At 41.9% G+C, this 19,386-nt stretch overlaps 1 protein-coding gene across 1 annotated transcript; it reads right to left on the reverse strand.

Annotated features, from left to right (window-relative positions):
* Window positions 1-1,970: 1,970 nt before the first annotated feature.
* On the reverse strand, window positions 1,971-17,128 carry SH2D1A (SH2 domain containing 1A). Its single transcript, XM_009976266.3, has 4 exons — window positions 16,992-17,128; window positions 4,941-5,004; window positions 2,504-2,639; window positions 1,971-2,144 (listed from the first exon to the last, which is right to left on the reverse strand). Exons 1-4 carry the CDS (start codon window positions 17,126-17,128, stop codon window positions 2,104-2,106), a joined length of 378 nt encoding a protein of 125 aa, XP_009974568.2. The 3' UTR covers window positions 1,971-2,103.
* Window positions 17,129-19,386: the final 2,258 nt, after the last annotated feature.

Below are 19,386 nucleotides of genomic sequence, written 5' to 3' on the forward strand. Positions count from 1 at the left end.
GTCAAGGGGGACGGGACATTTCAGCACAAATGAAATTTGGCCTTTACTCAGACAGAAACTGAGTAATGAACTGAAATTGTCACAACTTTGCAACAGAATTGCCCACCAGTCCCTGTTATGATGGGACTGGTTATTTATTGCATTTATTCTCATTGCTGGTTTACAAGGAACATGTGCTTCACAGAAAATATTTTATTGCTTGCACTGTTTCGCTCACATACTCTCTCTCTTACACACACACACACACACAGATACTTATAGAAAAAAATTAAAACCTTTCAGCCTTATCAAATGCTGCTTGGAACAGTGTAACCTTGAATAATCCTGCACTTGGAGCCCACTTAGCTCAGTCACTGTTGGCATCCAGTTTGCCTTTAGTGAGGTGAAAACAAGGCAGGATCTAGGATAACAACAATTAAGTAGGTTAAGGGTGGAGGGGTTTTTTAACATACAGGTGAGGAAGGATGCATGCAGGGTATTTACCCCAATGTAAGTATCCTGTATGCAACTACAAACATGCGCTGGGGCCCTAGCAGGGACCCACCACCAGCCCCATGCAGCTGCGGTGCCTCTCACTGTGCCACTAAGCCACAACCTGTCTATGTCTGGTCGAAGTTGATCTGGATTGTTCTCTTGGGCCTGTAGACTGGTGGTTCTGGGAAAAAAAAACTCTTTACTTCTTAGGAAACATTTCTTTCCTTCCAATCTGTGCAGAAGAAATTGGAAGTATAGGCACAAAATATTTAACCAGAGCAGCCCAGAGGTGGCTATACAATGTTTAGACTTGTATTTTTGTCGACAGATAATTTTGTAGTCCATTTGAAATCACTGTTAGGCTTGTGCTTTGGAAGGGTGTGTGGGACAATCACCTTTTTTGGATAGTCAGGACCATTTGTGCGGGTTGAAGGACGACTAACGGTGGCACAACCCGACCAGATGCATCCACCTTGCAAACCAAGCTCATACAAACAAGGCTGGTCCCTGGCTGGTGTCCCTCTCAAAGCTCAGAGGATCTCATGCAAGCCTGTCTGGCACAAATCCACATGGAGGAAACATGGACGAAACATGGACCATGTCTACCACCCTTTGACTGCAGTATAGATACAGCTCCTCCTGAAACAAGAGGGCTGTAGGACAATGTTCAAAAGTGTTTCCTACTGTCTGCCAGTTCAGTCAGACAGTATCATCACATTTGTTAAACCCCACGTGCAAAAGGCACATACTCTGTGTTCTCCGGTAGCCGCACATTAACCCTGCACAGCTGATGAGTTCTGTAGAGTCAACCCTCTCCTCCAGGAGCCCAGCAACAGCATAGAAACACACACAGATAGGTAAAGAAAAGCAGCAGCACTATCATGAAAAAATAATTTATTTTTTTTTAAAATGTATGCAGGGTTGGTTTGGTTTAAGTACAGAGAATATCTAAAAGCAAAGAAGGATGTTCTCCACTGGTTGGTCTCAGTTATTCAGTGCATTGCTTAAGCTTTTGATCATTTGTGCAAACTACAGCTTTTGTACAACCAGACAGTGGTGGCCAGTTCTGCTGAGTTACAGGGCAGAGAGCCTGCTGTGATGGGAAACCGGTTAGCAGGGATCCTCACGGTGAAACTTCTGAAATATCTTTAGGAACTGTATGAATGACAGACACACAGACCACCCAAGGCAAGTAAACTTTAACGTAAGCAACTTTCCTAAGTCTGTAAAAGGTGACTTGCCCAGTTGTGCATAAATGCCAACCAGAACAAAGCAAAGCAGGGTCCAAAGATAAGTAATGAAAAATAGTAACTAATTATTTATTAGGAACTAATCTTGAAGTGAAAAATATTTTGTACTTGACAGTGCAAAGAGAAAAAAAAGACATTAGTAGTTGATATTCTTTTATCTTCTCTTAGAAAAAAAAAAAAGAAAAAAATAAATTCAAAACATTCTGAAACTTAAAACTTCAAAATTTTGAGCTAGAAATTCTATGAAATACACATTTCTGCAAATGTTACAAGAAAACTCATGGAGTTGTATTAACTATCATATAAATCATTCTGTTCTAGAGCACTGGCTAGAGGAGACATTGGAAGATGTGGTTATGTCACAGTTGGAGAAACATCTTCATGATGGCTGCAGGTGGAAGTCATGGCCTTCATTTCTCCCTAAGAAAAGCCATCAGAAAGATATGAAAAGATGAATACTCCAAGAAAACAGACCGAGCAGAAGGTTCATACCTACGCAAGCGAGGACTCTGGGGAGGGAAGGTAGCTGCTGCCAGTATAACATTCAGGAATACATACTCAAAATTTATTTTGTCATCACACTGACCAGCCCTATCCCTAATGAGCACCTGAGTGCCAGCATTTTGATCACACAGTAGCAAAGTAAGGGCATATTTTTGGCAATGCCACCCTGCTGGCTAGCTCAGGTCAAAGACGCAAATAAGTCTAAGTCCTCCATCCCCACCACCACGGAGGGTTCTGCTCAGACACAGCCGAGGAACCCTCCACCTCATGAGTACCTGGGAAGTGTTTGGCTTTCGCGTGGTTGACGACTGGGTACTGCAGGGGTGTTATGATGCCTTGGTCGGGTTTCTGAAAAGCTGAAATGAGGTTGTGCACTTTCCGAAAGAGCCTCCGGTGGACTCCAGGTGCTGTCTGCAAAGCCAAAGGGTGAGAGGTGAGAGGGGATGCTCAGTGCTGAGCGTCTGCCGGGCTCGGGGGAAATGCACACCCCCCCAGGGAAGTAGCGAGCCCTTCACGTGGACCCCCCGATGTCCCAACTTAAAATGACTCAGTGAGCCGTACTGCTCTTCTCTTTCCCCCAGCGCATTGTGGCCTCCGTGCTATGAAACCCTCCTAAGAGCGATTTCCAGCAGTGTGCTGATATAAGGCTGAAAGAAGGATGATTTCTTAATCACTAGAAGAAAAACTCAGAGCCTGCCATGCTTATTAGGAAAATTCCCAAGTGACCTTTTGCTATTTCTGACCCTGGTTTATTGCAGCCAGTGATTTAACCTCCAGCCTGGGGTTTATTGGTAAAATACTTCCAGCCTGGAAGTAACAGTAAGACAATCTAGAGAGCTACCTGGCACTCACTGGGGAGGAGCAGTCCTTACACCACTAAATTCAGCATTTTTGCAAGCCTTTCTCTGAGCATTCACTATCTTATGTGTTCATTGAGTATTCCTCTTGTGTTAAGGCAGCAGCAAAATGTTACCTATTTATTAAAAGTGGGAGTTTCTCTATCTCTCTATGTTAGCATCTTTTGAAATACTGTGAAATTAATCTGTGTCTGCTTTTAATCAAAAAGCCAATGTTTGTGTTAAATCCTTCAGGGTATTCTTGTAATAACTCCTCCCCATCAAAGTTATGGGAGGACAAATATAAGTCCTGCTGGCATAGTCCCATCCAAGGGACACTGCTCTCACCCAGCAGTTGCGGGCTAAATCCTGCCTCACTGACACCAGATGGAGGCTTTGCACTGGCTGGGATTTTACCAACACTGTCTCAATTTCCCTGCCTCACCCTTGAAAGATGGGTGTGACCTGTGCTTGATCAGAGACTAACCAGACACAGGGAAGGAAGCAGAGACGGGAAAGCTGCAGCTGGAGCCTGGTTTGGCCTCAGAGGCACATTTTGTGGGGATAAGTTGGATTTAGGCTTCTAACAGCTGAGGCCAACGTGCTCGTAGCAATGTGTACTTAAAGGTTTCTGCTTAAAGGAAGGATTGATATCATGCATCTGTAGCTAGCACCTTTTCCTGTAGAGGATGTATTGAGAGTCCTGGGCCTTCAGGACACCTACGCTGTAAAACACAGATAAGGTTTGCCTAAAACATAGCTGGGGAAAGCCCCAAACCCATACGTAGGAAGCCAGCGGAGGTCATGGGGGAGAAGTTGTAGCAGGCCTATTTAACACCAGAAAAACCTCACTGCAGATGTTGGCATTACCTGGGGCCAAAGCAGGCTGCAGCCTCCCTCAGGGAATTATCCTCCCCAGTCCGAGGTCCCTGGGAGTCTCGGCACCCTTCTTGAGGTACCGGTGCTCACCCTGGCACACCGGGTGCACTACCACCCCACCCAGTCCCAAAAACTCTCTTGCTTGGGCAGTGCAAATCTACAGGGAGCTCTTGGTGCCTTAGAGGAATGAATGAGCAAATTCTTCCTGGGTACCATTCACAAGGGTGACACAGATAATTATTTATTCTGCAGTAATGTCAGTTGCTGGAGTAACCCCAGGAATCAGTCTTGTCTTCTGTAGCACTGCAACCACTTCTATTATAATAATGGCCAAGGAATTACACCTGTCTAGAAATTATGCAATGCTTGTAATCAGTGTTCATTAACGTGCGAATAGAAAGCTAATTATGAATTAATACACAGAGTACATCCAAAGAACAAGACCTTCATAAAAGAAATATGGGTTAGCATCCTGATTCCATCAACACAAATAGTTGTCTGTATTGCAAATTGTGTTACTCTACACTTGAATTACCAGTTTCTTATCAGATGGGGAAAATATATTTTGTATCATGTTTGGGCTACCCTATATAAGTTTTGCACTGATGATGAATTAATCTTGAGAGACATTAACTTCAAAACATCATAGATTGAAAATAATTTCCTTAAATATTCTGACATTAATGGTACATGGGATAGAAGGGAACTGATTGTGCTTGTCAAATTATAAAACCACAATAATTTTGCCATTTAAAATGATGCAAAATAATGCACTATTGCATTATGCAGCAGCTGAAATGTAACAGGGAATTAATTTATGAGTTCAAGACTGTCAGAAGTGGCACCAAGACATCGGAGTGATGGGCACACTCAAGATCGATTACTTTCAATGAAAATCAGACTATGCAGAACCATGAATAATTTGAATATATTTCATTAAATCAATATGAACATCAAACAGGATGTAGAAATTTTCAGAAGAGAAAAAAGTACACACCTCAGCACTCCAGGACCCAGTTTCTGTCTTGGACACTCTGTAGGTATAAACGTAACCCTGATGCCTGTGAAAAAAAAGAAAAATCAACAGGTATTTATTACTTATTTTTACTGTCAGGTTTCACAAGAGGTACACTCTGTTACATGGGAGTCAGTTCATCTGCTAAACTTTCCTTAAAAATAAACTCACCCATAAAGGCTCTCAGTAGCTAAAAAAATTGAGATGCAGGTTGGAAACAGTATTCAACCTATGGGGTTATTTTTGGCTGAGAGGGATTGGTCTGACTGAGATCTAGTTTAGCAATATTCAGTTATTCTAGGTTAAGTGATGTTGCTTTCATTCCTGTCTTGGCATTTTTTTCTATTTTTTTTTTTTCAGTGACCTCCTTTTGCTGACACACACTAGACATACTTTCCCTGGAAAAAGAGAAAGTGTATTATTGGCAGATAGCATTACTGTATTGTGATTGATTTAAATGCAGATGTTCCCAGAAGCAATAGCATGAGTGTAATTTATTTGGAAAGCTAGAGCCACAAAAGCGAGGTAAATTACTCTTTGCCTTGCCTGTACATTCCTAATTGTCAAATACTGGTAAAGGAGATTTATAAGAGTGTGGAATCTTCCTTCTTTTTAAATCTGATTTGAGTCTTTCAAGAATAAGGAGTCATACACTAATGACAAAAGACATACTCATGTTCAGAGTCAGTCTCACTTCTCTTACAAACCCAACACAGTGAATGATTTACATGGTAGATTATTTTACCGACATCCAGAAAGTTAACTCAGAAACAGAGACAATTGATCGTAGTTCCATGGGTGCAACATTAGTTTAGATGGTATCAGATAAGAAAGACTGTATTTCATACAACATAGATTTACATTAATACACAGCAGGATTTTAGGGACCATGCCCTATTGCAGTATCAATTCTGATTCTTAAGAAAGCAGAAAAATACTATATTTCTTTCCAATTATACATGGTGTTATAGTAGTTATGACAAAATAGCAGAAACCATCGATGACACAGATACCGTATGATTGCAATTACTTACGCTTCGTGTCATGGCTTCTGGATAAATTCTTGTTAAAAAGTCATTATAGCAACCTTTGCAAAGCGATGTCTTATATAATTTACCCAAGCAAAAAGTTGTTAACAGTTGTCACACTGCTAAAACCCCACGAAGTGGGAGAAAAAATGCCTGTTGTGATTTGTGAGCTCTCCCCCCACCACTCGACTTTCACCGTGATTAAATGCAGAGGTGGAAGACACAAAGTCCTTCCCTCACATCAGGGCTGCTGTGGGAACAAACTCTCTGTGCAGCAGCTGAGACACTGCCCTGCTCCTCGTGCATGGAGCCCCACGACCCCACCACAACTTCGCCCGCCTCTTCATGTTAACCAAAGGAGTGCTTTCCCCAGAGACATAACTTTCCACCTGGCATCCGGTGGACATGAAAAGTGGCCGGCTGTGTTCACATCATGGAAACCTAATGCAGAAAACATCCACCACAACCCTACTTCTTCCCCCAGTAACTCAACCGCTGCAGTCCGTCAGGGATTTGGACGGGCCCAAAAAGGGCCCTTGGGAAGAGGTGTGAGCCACCTGCTGTGGCTGCAGGAGGAGGGAAGGACATGGAAGGACAACACCGTTCCCCTGTCAGTGCCATGGCACTACAGTCACTGGTGTTTGAGGCCACAGGTCAAGCCCGGTTGCTTAAAAACACATCCCTCTAACTCACTAGATACATTCATGTTCAGGTAATCCAATGTCTTCCATTAAGGCCTTTAGACAATCTCTTGCCATCACATTATTTCTTAAAACCTCGGAGAGCCGTGCCTGTATTGACAGCTTTTCATGAGCAGCTGATGTTCACATTAATCTTTTCTTTTTAGAAATCACAAGGGGCTTTCCTGCACCTATGCATGTAGCACGCCAGCCAATATATGGTTACTGAAACTAGGATTTTACAGGCCATAACGTGCTGGGAAACACCAGTGACATCCTGGCAATTTATCCCCTCTCTTTGAAGTGGGTATTTGAACATCTCCACAGTGATATTTTTTTTTGAGCCTCAAAGCCAACAGAATCAGTATGTAAAAATCTAAAACACACTCTCTTGCCTCTTTTTTTTAGTAATACACTGTACATAATACCCATGCTTGGTCTTGGTTGTCCCAAAGCATTCCAACTGCTTCAGTCTTTTTAAAATCTGATTTTTCCACACATTGCTCAGTTCTCTGGAAAGCTACCATCTGTTGTTTCTCTCATCATTTTCTCTACTTAAGAGATCACCTGACTTGAAACAGTTGAGGGACTAGGGTGTGGCCCTGACTGAAATGTCTGATGGCTTTCAGCACTCTGCCAGAAGGGTTTACTAAGCTGGACAAATTGAAAAATAGAGGTCAGATAAAGTAATATTCAGGGCCAAAGCAGGGCGAAGTATAAGACAGATATGTATACTGAATTTTTTAAAAATTCCACTCTAAAACATTTCAACTGATCCCAGAAAAAGCATGAAGGATAGCTTGTATTAAACCACAAGATACAGAAAAAGGAACAAACATTTGGGAACATGGGTGCTCTGAGCACCCCATGGAGAATGGGCGGTGTATGACATTGATATCACAGCCTTGAGAGGAACAAGAGAGAGCCCTCCACTCATCTTGCAAATGTACATTTTTTTTTCCCAAAGGAGGAAAGACTGAAAAGGCCTGAAGGGGTTCACTGTGCTTAAACTGAAAACACAAAATTATCATCTGGTATTGATTCTAAGGCCATCAGTAAACACAGCCACTATGTATATGGGCGATGGCCCGAGACCACCACACTTGCTTCTTCAAAGGAAATGCACAAAAGAAGGATGAGTTTTGTTAAGAAGAGGAACAGCTAGATCTTCACGTCTAACTACTTTCCATTGGGATCTTTGTTTTCACAAAATGAATTACAGCTCTTCTGATAAGTACTCTACCAATGAATATCATCTTATCAAAATGTTCTGCTAAGCAGCAGGAATTTACTTCATTACCACTTCAAAGTGCTTTTTACCTTCCATGTGTGAGTGACATGATTTTGATGAGCCAAGCTCTCTTTACTGCTACATGGTCACAGACTTTTGTGAAGAAGGTTTTCATGATTTAAACTACTCAACATTAACTGAGATCAGTATGGACTGAAGGAAGATCAAGGTGTTTTTCTTAAAACAAATATTAGATACAAAAGTTAAAATTGAGATTGGATAGGGCATTACCTTTCAAAGAACAAAACATGTAACACTGGGGAAAAGCAGTTGGAAAAGTTCATTTACTGGAGCTTAGGTCTCAGGCGATGAGACATTCCCCAGCCACCATGAGCAGACAGCTCAGTTTTCTACATTTTACTCAATTCATGACAGAAAAAAGCTCCTAGTGTGACACAGTGTTCCAATATGTGGTGTGGCCACTTAGCTAAAGCCAATATCCAAACACCATGTGGCCTGGATACACTGCTAGTCACTTGGGGCCTCTCACATGGCTTATGCTTTAAAGACATTACCTGGTAAGATGCAGGCCAAGTCCACCTCTCAGTGACCTGAACTCCCCTCTCTGCTGGACAAAACCAAGAGGAAATGGACGCATGTCACTGACAGAAGGATTTCAGAATGTAGTCTCATAGTAACACTGGCATACCAACATATCTTGGAAGAGGACTAGCTCTTGACACCCAGGCAAAGACCCAATGAAGGGCTCCTCATCCCTTCATCTGGCCCGAGGATGGCCACAAACCTCACTCACAATTGCAAAGATCCTCTTTCATGCCAATGAAGCTCAAGAGACGGGCGCCATCATGAATTCACAGCTTGATGAACAAGGCCCTATACATTTTTAATCAAAGGCAAAAAATTCCAAAATGCTGATGAGGGGAAGCAGCAAACAGCCATTTCTGTGAGGACAATATTGGATAGCACTTACAAAAGAGTGGTTTGTGATGATATTTTTATGTCATCTCACTTATTTTTTCATCTTGGTAACAAAGGATGGGATACCAGCTGGGAACAGCACTAACACTGTCTCTGTTGCAATACCATTAGTGGGAAAACTTTGTCAAAGGAAAATCTAGAAAAAGTTACTTTTACAGGAAACAGTCTACTTCTTTATATTATAGGCTTTTTTCTTTAGAGCTAGATAATTCTTCCCAAAGAGCTACAAAGGCATCATTCACCGATGACATACTGAGACAGCATCTGTCTACCTGTCCTCTCCACTCTTCCTTTTCAACTGTGATCAGACTTGTTAAAGCCACATTTACTTTAACAGGTGAATAATTACAATCTTCTACACCATTGAGATAGCCAGAGGGTATTAGTCGCATGCTGCAGATTAAAATTTACCATGACATTTCAGCTGCATGGTACATTTTCAAATAATTTCCAAATGTTTTGTATTTCAGTTGGGAAATTTTATTAAACTAATTTGTATTCATATCTGCATCCAAAATGGAGCAAAGATAAAGGGAGAAAGACAGAGAGACAGGGGAAATCCATGTCAGCAATAAATGACATCAATTTCTTCCTCTTTACATAGCTCTCTCTTCTGATGCCTTTGCACTATATCAATCAGCTCTGCATCCTGACCTTACCTTGGAATTTCACTTTACAATATCGCTTAAGAAACAGACAGTGGTGTGGCCTACAAACTGAAATTTTGTTTCTTATGTATGGAGAATGCAGAAGTGCCAGAAAAGGAGACATGTTAGGCAAAACAATGTTTTTCCCACATCAAAAATAATAATAATAATAATAATAACAACAACAACAACAATAACAATAATAATCTTCCCATTTTAGCGGGTTTTGTCCAGTTTTTAGAGTAAATTATTTTGAAGGAAGATCTATCTCTTGCAGTTGCTGAGAGAGAACAGTGGTGGCTGCCTAGGCTGCAAGAGAGATGCTCTCTAAAGGTTGTTAGCAGTTGTAGCTGCACCGTGCCTGGTCTGGCTGTGCCATGGGCACTCAGCTAAGCAGTGTCCATGATCCCAAGCCACAAGTGATGTACATACGTTGCCTGGCCTGGATTAGCAGGTTAAAAAACAGGAGGTAATTTAGGCTGGACATCTTGGAAGGGAATATTAGGACTGGGTGGGGTAGATGTGGAAGGAAAGAAAATGGTACCCATATCTATGTAAGCTGGGCAAAGAAACAGCAATTAAAAACTAACTCAGGGGAGAGAGTAAGACTCAGTGAGTAAGGAAGGAGATATATGGAGGTGAAGACTGAGGGGGCTTGAATTGAGAGCAACACATAATGCTGGAGGGGTGAAAAGGCCAGGAATAGAAGATGGGTGGTTTGTAAGAAGATGTATGAAACAAGGAAAGAGCCCTCAGCAATGTAAGCAAAGTCAGCAGGCTGTACGGAATAACACTGGGTAGTCTCAAAATCCATTCCTATGTCCTTCACGTTGGGAACCCAAAGCTAAAGGGTACTACACACCTGAGCCTCCTGTGTCACAGCTTCTCTTCTGTGAAATGGAGTTAACAAACTCTTCATCTCATAACTGAGATAATGCTTAGAAACCACTTAATATTACGGATATGAGTACTTCTAATGCTATGGAGATGAGTACTACAGGAGATCTCATAGGGGACTCAGTATGTTTGCTGTGGGGGGTCAATGGTCTGCAGCAGATAACATAATGAGCATGACAGGCCATGTTTCAGCTGCTTCTGCCTTACTTGGAGGTGTCTGATGCAGGTTGAGGATCAGCTCCTGAATGCCCAGCCAGGGGAATCAACCTCAGGCAGCAGCCCAGTGGGCAACCCTAAACTGGGAACGTGGGCAATGACATGGTCACCACAGTGGCTACAGACGTGGGCAGTGGCTACCACAGAGCCAAAACTTATGAGGTCAGGGGACTCCACAGCAGTGCCTGGGAGCCTGCATATCCCACATGTGTGCTCATCAATGTCTCCCCCAGCCCCGCTGAGCTGCATGGCCTCCCCCATGCGACAGAAGTGACAGCTTCCAAAATGATGAAACAGTCAATCCAGCTGTCCACTTAAAAGTCTTTCTTTTTCCTTCTTTTTCCTTTTTAATCATTATATTTCTACCTGGTTTATTAATCACGGAAAGGCCAAAATGTCTTGTTATTTAATGTAGGAGAAAATCCTATTTAAGCTTACAGCTCCTCACTCTGTCCTGGAATTTGCATTTTCTGGTTGACAAGCAAGTTCCTGCCTTATTTAGGTCTCAGATATACAATAAAGGTACAACAACTTAGCAATTACCACCCATCAGCTAACTCAAGCTGAAGAAATAGCATTCACATTGAGATGATGTGCAAGATACAAACTCTGTGTCAGCAAGAGTGAATAAAGTAGTTTAAATCAGTATTTACAACATCTGAAAAGCCCAACAGAGTTGCTGTAGCTTAACTCACAGCAGCACTCTATACACCCCCCTCTTGAGCTTACATTTCTGTCACTCATTTCCCTACCAACACTTCTTGTGACAAAAATTTACCCATGATACTGAATCAGTAATTAGTATTAGATTGCCATAATGCTGTATCATTATAAAACAAATGCATTATATCGATTTTCTCTTCTGAAATTAACAGAAGCTTGAAAGAGCAAGTCAAATCTTATGAAATGTCTCTGAATTTATGCACAGATTTCTGTGGAAGGTTGTCAGCATCTTCATCACTTGAGTACCCCTAACCATCAGTAGAAATGCCACTGATTTACCTAAAGAACAAGTGTGTAGCCTTTTTGAGCGGAGTTTATGTTGGTCTGGTACAAGGTGATGCCAGCCAAAAACCATGCTTCAAAGAGGAATTTCTTAAGATTTTTAAATAAAATGAGAATTTATTCAAATCTGAGATGCTAAATAGAAAGAAATTACTTTATGGTGGGCTTCATGAATTATTATACACTCCAGAATAGTACCTCACAAAGGCAAAGGGTCATGAAATAAGGTTATCTGGTGAAATTTCTTTCATCACTTTAGGCAAAACTCACAAGAACTGCAATAGATAAAACTGTCAATAGCTCTGTAAATGTTATCATTTCATATTTCTATGAAACATTTCTCAGTTTGTTTGGGAATAATTCAATAGCTCATTTTTATTTTCTGTTTCTCTCAGAGCAAGGTGGGCATGCTCCAACCATAAAATCCCTGAACCTGAAATCACTGCTTCAACTAAATCCTCAGAACTCAAGCCTACAAACTCAGGGTATATCTAATCTAGGTTCTGTTGTCTAACAATTGAACCCATTCTGTCATTTACAGATTTGTTAGTGCAGCAGTTAACCACTGTTCAGGCTGCCTGCCTTTCTAAAATCTTTCCAAGAAAAGCCGTTGGAATATCTGAAGGCCATTAGACAAGCTATTCTCAGCAAAGATGAAGTTCACTCTGATTATCAAGCAGCTGAAATACCTCAGCAGAATTTACTGTCATGCTCTAGAAGACTTCTTTCAAGCTGAAAATAGTGCATGATATTTACAACGGCAACCTTGAACTGAGAGGCTCCTCCCCAGACAGAGGCTTTTGTTCCAAATTACTTTTTAAATTATGATGATTATTATGTGCAGTGTTATAATAAATGCAATTATTCTGCCATTTCTATCAAAAATATTGCATGGAAAACAAAAGAAATGCTAAACTGAAGCTAGCTCGTGATCTTCTATTACACCTTCACACTGTACAGCTGATACATCTGCCGCATCAGAAAGTTTCGGCACGTTGCCTGAACTTGTGCACTGTGGTTATGGTGACAGAAAAAATAGCACATGTAAAATCTGATAGGACTGCAGCTTATCCCTGTTGCCATTACCATTGCTTCAAGAGCTCTAAATAGCTTTCTATTCCAGCTTCTGATTATTCTCCACAAATTGAATGCAGCACAGTACATGAATGGCTGGTTTCAAACAAATAATCTGAACATACAGTTTGACAAGTATGTCATGTTTAGCTTTCTTAAAGGTCTGAAAAAACTACTAGCATTCCAAGTATTTTCAAGTATATGAATTTTGAGACCCAAACTACAAATGCCTTATGTTTGCCAATTCAGGCATGAGCTGCTTGTTTCTGCATGTGTGCTCATATATCTGTAAAGGAAAGAAGTGCTTTTGGCATTCTCAGGCATTTATTTATGCATTTTTTGGGCACAGTTTAAGAGGCTGCTTCTCCAGCTAGCCACTGTTATTGTGCCCTGTGTCCCCCTTAAGGTATCTGTTATCATTTTAATAATGGTATGCATGCAGTGAAGATCTTGGGAGCATCTGATATTAAAAAACTTTGCCAAAATCTGCCAGCAGCACCTCTGTAAGAGCCCCAGGGCACACTGTTGCAAATCAAAACCCTTCTACTCTTCCATGCATAGTTTAATGGTGGCCTTAAAATATTTATGAAAGTGGGTTCTTTGTGCTTTGCCACAGCCACACCAAAATACATTCTCACTTTGAAGATTTGTAAGCATGCCATGTACACACCAAGACATTAGACAGCAGAAAGCAGCATTCGAGGAAGATAAAGCAATACTTCAGGAGAAACAAAGAAGAGAGAAAGCAGAGTTTTCTAGCCAAATGTTTCCCATCTCTGTAGGTCAAGTTTTATGCTACTACCTGTCTCTTTTATGCTTGCCCTGTAAAATCAGTGTCAGTCGCAAGGGATTCATGAAGTCTTTGACTCTTCTCCTTTGCAAAGGTCAGGGCTTCACTTTTTAATTAGAAAAGCAAAAGGTGAATGAGCCTGACCATGAACACTGTTGCCTTTATTACGTGACTTAAGAGGCTCAAAGACTGCCAAAATATGTTAGGGCTTTTTGGGGGTGCCCAGCAGGGAAGGGGTGGTGGTGGCATTACAAAGTTACGCAGTTTCTTGGAAAAAGGAGGCAATGTTTGAGCTTAAGCAATGCAGTGGCAGTCACAGGACTAAACAATTACTGTACCTATAGCTGGAAGTGCAGAGTGGCCACATATATGAGTTCAAACTGATGACAGTATTGTCATCCAAATGTTTGTTTATTTATTTTTTTTAATAAATGTTTCTTTTCTGTTCATTGGAATTGTGCCTTTTGACAACTCCCTTCTGCCCCCATGGTAAAAAAAAAAAAAAAAAACAAAAAAAAAAAAAAAAAAAAAACAAAACTGTAAGAAGGCTTGGAGCTGGAGAGCTGGGAGGTTTTAGGTTTGTTTTATTTTACTTCTCCAGGGAAGTGCAGGGAGAGGGCAAAAAGACAGACTGAACACGTTTTGATTTTGGAAAATTTTACTATTTTTGTATTTTTTCTAAGAGAAATAGAAACATCGCTGGCAGTATGAAAGTTTTGCTTCTTATAAAAATTGTCATTGGAAAGATGTAAATTTTTTTGTTTAGCTTTGATACTTATTGCAATATGTCTAATGACTAACCAGCTTTGTTTCCTGTGTTTCAAAGATCACCTCAGTATTTCCAGTAAATACATGTTTTGCCTAATCTTGATATATCTAGGTATTCCTAGAATGATCTTCCGCACGGATTCTGAAATGAAACGTAAATTTCTGAATAACTTTGTTATTCCTAATAATTGTTGTTATTTATTTAGAAGCAAGTTAAAAAAAAAAAAAAAAAAAAGACAGAGAAACTGCATGTTTCCCTCAGCTTTTACCAAAGCACTCATGCACAGACATGCTTACCACCTGTTTCATCTCTGTGTATGATATTCAGACTAGAATTTGGGGGGGAGAGGTGGCGTTGGGTCCATTGATTTATTTTTTATTTTGCCAAAGCCAGGCTTAACAACCTCCATTGAATACATATCTACACCTCTCATGTCTTCCCTAATTGTTCCTTCAATCTCTCCACTAAAGTGTTCTGCTTTGGTAAACTTTTGCCTGTCAAAGTACTTCTCTAGTTTACGGCACACATTTCTTTAAACTGTCATTGCTATCTTCAGTGTTAGACCATTTCCTGGTTTCTTTATGATAACTGTCTCCAGAGTTATCGTGTGATATGTTGTTTACTGGATCTGCTATTTCTTACATAATGATCTGAATTGAAATATTAAGAAGTATTGAAACCAAGGCTTAGCTCTAGAATTTTTCAACCACCTTTCTGTCTGTATCAGATCATACTCATAATATTTTTCATTTAATTTTCTATCTGGATTTATAAAAGATGCTATAGAAAATTTGCCTTATAAAAAATTTATTGAGGAGCAATATTCTACAAGAAACCTGAGTAACATTCACCAGTAATATTTTTTGCTTTTACCCCTTTGCTTATATATATGTTTGTATGCCACATAACATGAAGACATGAGTGGCCCATAATTTCCAGAAACAATTAGGTAGGGTTCTGTTTCCTACTGAAGCCTCTTTTCTTTTCCTCCAAAGATTGCACAGTTTTGTAGTTAGCAATCCTTTCTGTTATTCCTATTTTCATTTTATATATCTTACCTCATTCATGAAATTTCTTCCGAAGGACATAAGTTAGCATTAATATAGCAAAAAAATCCTAAGTAATTGCGTGCAAATGAAAGACCTTGTTACATACCTATATACCCTGATTGAGACTAATGGTGGACTAATTTTAGTATTCTCTACTTTTTTCAGCATTGTAACATTCTGCCTGACCCTTTCTCTAATGTCTGAGTGTTTTGCCCGCATTGAATGACTGCTGAGCATTAAGGAGATATATCACCATTTCCTCTGATGGTTATTTAAAAGAGATACTGCTTTTATTGCCTATTCCCATCATAGGAATCATAGTACTCCTTACCTCTTGCTACATCTATTCCATTTTCGTTTAACTCAAGATGCTTCTTATTTCCTATTTTTCAGCTTGCTGTTAAGGTATTTGTTAGCAGTAGCACCTATCTTGGTTCACCTTCTGATTTCATGAGAGAAGAAAAAATATATCTTCCACCACAAAGATCTTCTCTGAAAAGAATGCTTTGTATTTCTGGATTGCCTATAACCTTCCCGCATGCCTCCATTTACTGGTCTGCAACAGGGGAATAATAATGCTTACCCAGGGCTTAATTATATACTGCTGGGATTTTATTCAAGGTATTTGGGAAAAACAAACTTAGGACTCCTTCCTCTTCTGCTTTTTTTGCCAGGTACCTAAATACCCTCTGTTCACTAATTTCTTGCTTGCCCTAAAACGGTTTTCTCTTGTATTCCTTCTCCTACTGAAGTAAGGCACAAGTGTCTGTTTAGCCATGGTAGACACATCTTTCTTCTTTCAACGCAATGGTACTTCATTGTACAGCGTTTTCTCTCAGGACTTCCGAGACTTTTGCTTTTGCCAAAAGTAGGGTAATTAAATTGCCTCATTAAAACGAGGTCCTATGACTATAAAGTCCCCCAGCTTTCTCAGGGAAAACTCTCTACCCTCTCTCTGACAGACCATCCCAGCAGATCTTTCCCCTTTCACCCTATTTAATGAAACATTACCACTTAGTTTGTTACCTATCAGTTTTTCTTGTGCTTTACAGGTAGTTTACCCCAAGCCCAACACCTCATGGGACACACATCCTGACCAAGAGCATCCCAAAGCAAAGGCATGTTCCAGATGACTCATCCACACTACCCTTCCCAGTGACAGTGGACACTGAGGATGTTGCTAAGCACACCCAGAAGTGCCTTAGAGAAGCAGAAGATGGGCAGAAAGCAAGAGGATTATTCAGCACAAAGAGGCAGCACACTCTATCCCAAGTCAAGTTGCCTGTCTCCTCCTTCCTAAGTGCTCCAGGCCTGCTTTCTCTTTTTGTTTTGAGCCTGTAGGAAGCATGGGCTCTGCAAGACAAAATCTGCTCCTCTTCACTCTGCAAAGGACCCCCACACCCCTTACACACCGCTCTGCCTTAAGTCAAGGTGATGGAGCCAAAAGTCTCACGTATCCCTACTAATGGTAATATTAGCACATATTTTGTCACTGTTATGCAGGAACATCCCATACTGTGGATGCAAAGGTTGGAAATCAGCTACCACCGGAGCAGCCCTTCCCAGCACCCCGCTCCCAGCCCCGCTGTCGTCAGCTGCCCCGCACCCAGAGAGGCGATGGCGGCTGTGTGGGGCCGGCCGCACTCACAGCACACAGAGGCAGTAGACTCCCGGGATGCTCTCGCTGTCCCGCAGCAGGTAGCTGCCATCAGTGCCCGCTGCCAGCAGCAGCTTCTCCCCAGCCTCACGGGTGATGGCCCCATGGTAGATGGGCAGCGCGTCCATGCTGGGGCCGCCTCCCGCTGCGGGCAGCTCTCCCTGTGCGCGGCACTGCCTCCGACTGCTCTTCAGATGTGTGCTCCCCTCCACATCTCCGTCTCGGTGGCAGATGTAAACAGGATGTGTTCACACCTCTGAAACCTCCGCACAGGGCGAGACACCACTGAGGGAAGAGTGGGGAACGAGCACAGGTTTTTTGTGTTTATTTTTCCTTTGCCCCTTTTTGTTTTCCTTTTTCACAGGCTCTAACATCCTCACGGCATCACAGCTTGCACACAGAGGTGTCATTTCACAGCCCACCCTCACACACACAGCTCCTTGCTCAGCAGTGATGTGACATGATAAAGTGCACAACGGCCGCGAGACCGATGGCAGCGCTGGGTCAGGGCAGGGAGGCCACCACCATGGCACCGCTGTCAGCGGCTGCTTGCTGGGTGCTTGTCTCCTCTGGCGTTAACCCAAGGGGAGACAAAGAAGGACGAAGCAGGACCCCAAAGGCCCTCCGCAAGGCAAGGATTATTTTTTAACCTCTTATTTTTAAAATCCCCAGGGTTGAGAAACCAGAAGAAGCAAGCTGGCTTGGCTGTCCCAACCGCACCAAGCTACTCGCCTTGGGCCGCGGGTGCGGAGCATGGCCCCTGCTCCACAGCAGCCCCACAGACACCTGCCCCCAGCTGATTTACCTCATGAGTGGCTATTTTCGTAGGCTTTGGTGGTGTTTAATCACTGTAAAAATGTCACTGTCAGGGGTGCTCATTATCTCTGCTTGGAGGCAGGCAACAGCCGTGATGCAGGCAAGGAGGCCCCTCACATCCTTCCTGATGCCATCTGTGCCACTGCCGCCTTTGCGTGGTTCTCAAACGGGCAGCCAAAATCCAGAGACATGTCTGAAAAAGCCATTTCTCTCACCTGTTGTGGTCACAGACATTTCCTCAGTACACTTGCCACTTGAAAGTGCCCATACACACGTGCTTGCAAACAGGTCTGTTTGCAAACAAGTTGAAAATGTACTTTTATGCTCCCCATAGATATTTCCACCCATAGAAAAACTGAGCATGTTTCCTGGCACTGAGTGGCACCGCGTGTCAATGACAAGGCGGCACTGCCCCTGCACCCACGGCTGCCAGGGCTGCAGCGAGCTCAGGGATTAATTCATCCCTGGTGCGAGGCCACTGCACTCCCCTGATGAGCCACGTTCTCACATCTGAGTGTATGAGTAATAACTCACTAAAATATAGCAATAAGAACTGGTCATGCTTATGATTGATTCGTTTTAAATTGAGTTTGCTAGCAGGACAGGGCAGAGAATGAAATCATCTCACCCAGGTGTTCACAGAATACTGTGTCCTGGTTGAAGTTAAGGATGGGTGAAAAAATAGCTCTCTAGATACACACACTTCAGGAACCAAAATTAAATTAAAAAACACCAAAAGTAAGGGCTGCCCTTTTTAAGTTTCAATCAAACAAAATGTTTTCTCTTGATCATTTCATAGCACATGTCTTTCAATTCTGACCTTTAATATAGTTTTTCCTCAAAAATATTTCTTTCAAGCTAGTTTTAGCTTTTCCTTTTAAAGGATGGGCATTTCTGACCAGTGAGTCACAGGGTAGGTCGTGCATGGGGCACTGCACCAAAGTCACTGATGGCAAAGCTGCAGCTTTCGGAGGCATCATGAGCCTGTTGCCCTCAGGGAGAGCCCAGCAAGCAGCTGCCTCCCTGCCTGGCAGCTGAGGGGCTACAAAAGCTGCAGAAAACCTCAGCTGGAGAGGGACTGAAAACTTCCACCACTGTGTTTATGGTTTTCCTATCTTGCTACGCAAGTGTTCATTACCCTGTTTACGTGAACCTGGGGATTCAGCTATCCTGCTCGCTTTTTTAAACCAGTTGTTAAAGTATTTGCACAGAAAAGTAGAGCTGCTGCCTACTGCAAATGTGATTAATGTGGATGGTGACAAGGTATAAGCAAAGCACTGTTCCCTCGTAAAGATGCTGCCTATTTTTTCTCCTGTTTCAAACTACCTGTACTCTTGGGGATTTCATCTGTCTTTCCCATTTCTTAACCTATTCTCAGTATTAATAGCTGATTTCAGAAAAAGTATGTGTGTAGTTAGCTGGACAGGAAAAGCAACCAGAATCATTCAGTTCTACAGATCTCTTCCCCACTCATCAGATTTCAGCTAAAGCATAGGTGGAAAATCATGAAATTTTTACTATGAGATGCTCTCTTACTAAGGGAGTCACCACATTACCAGGCCAGCCTGAA

The sequence above is a fragment of the Tyto alba genome, unplaced genomic scaffold (genome assembly GCF_018691265.1).
Source record: "Tyto alba isolate M040663 unplaced genomic scaffold, T.alba_DEE_v4.0 Super-Scaffold_5, whole genome shotgun sequence".
In the NCBI taxonomy this organism is placed as follows: Eukaryota; Metazoa; Chordata; class Aves; order Strigiformes; family Tytonidae; genus Tyto; species Tyto alba.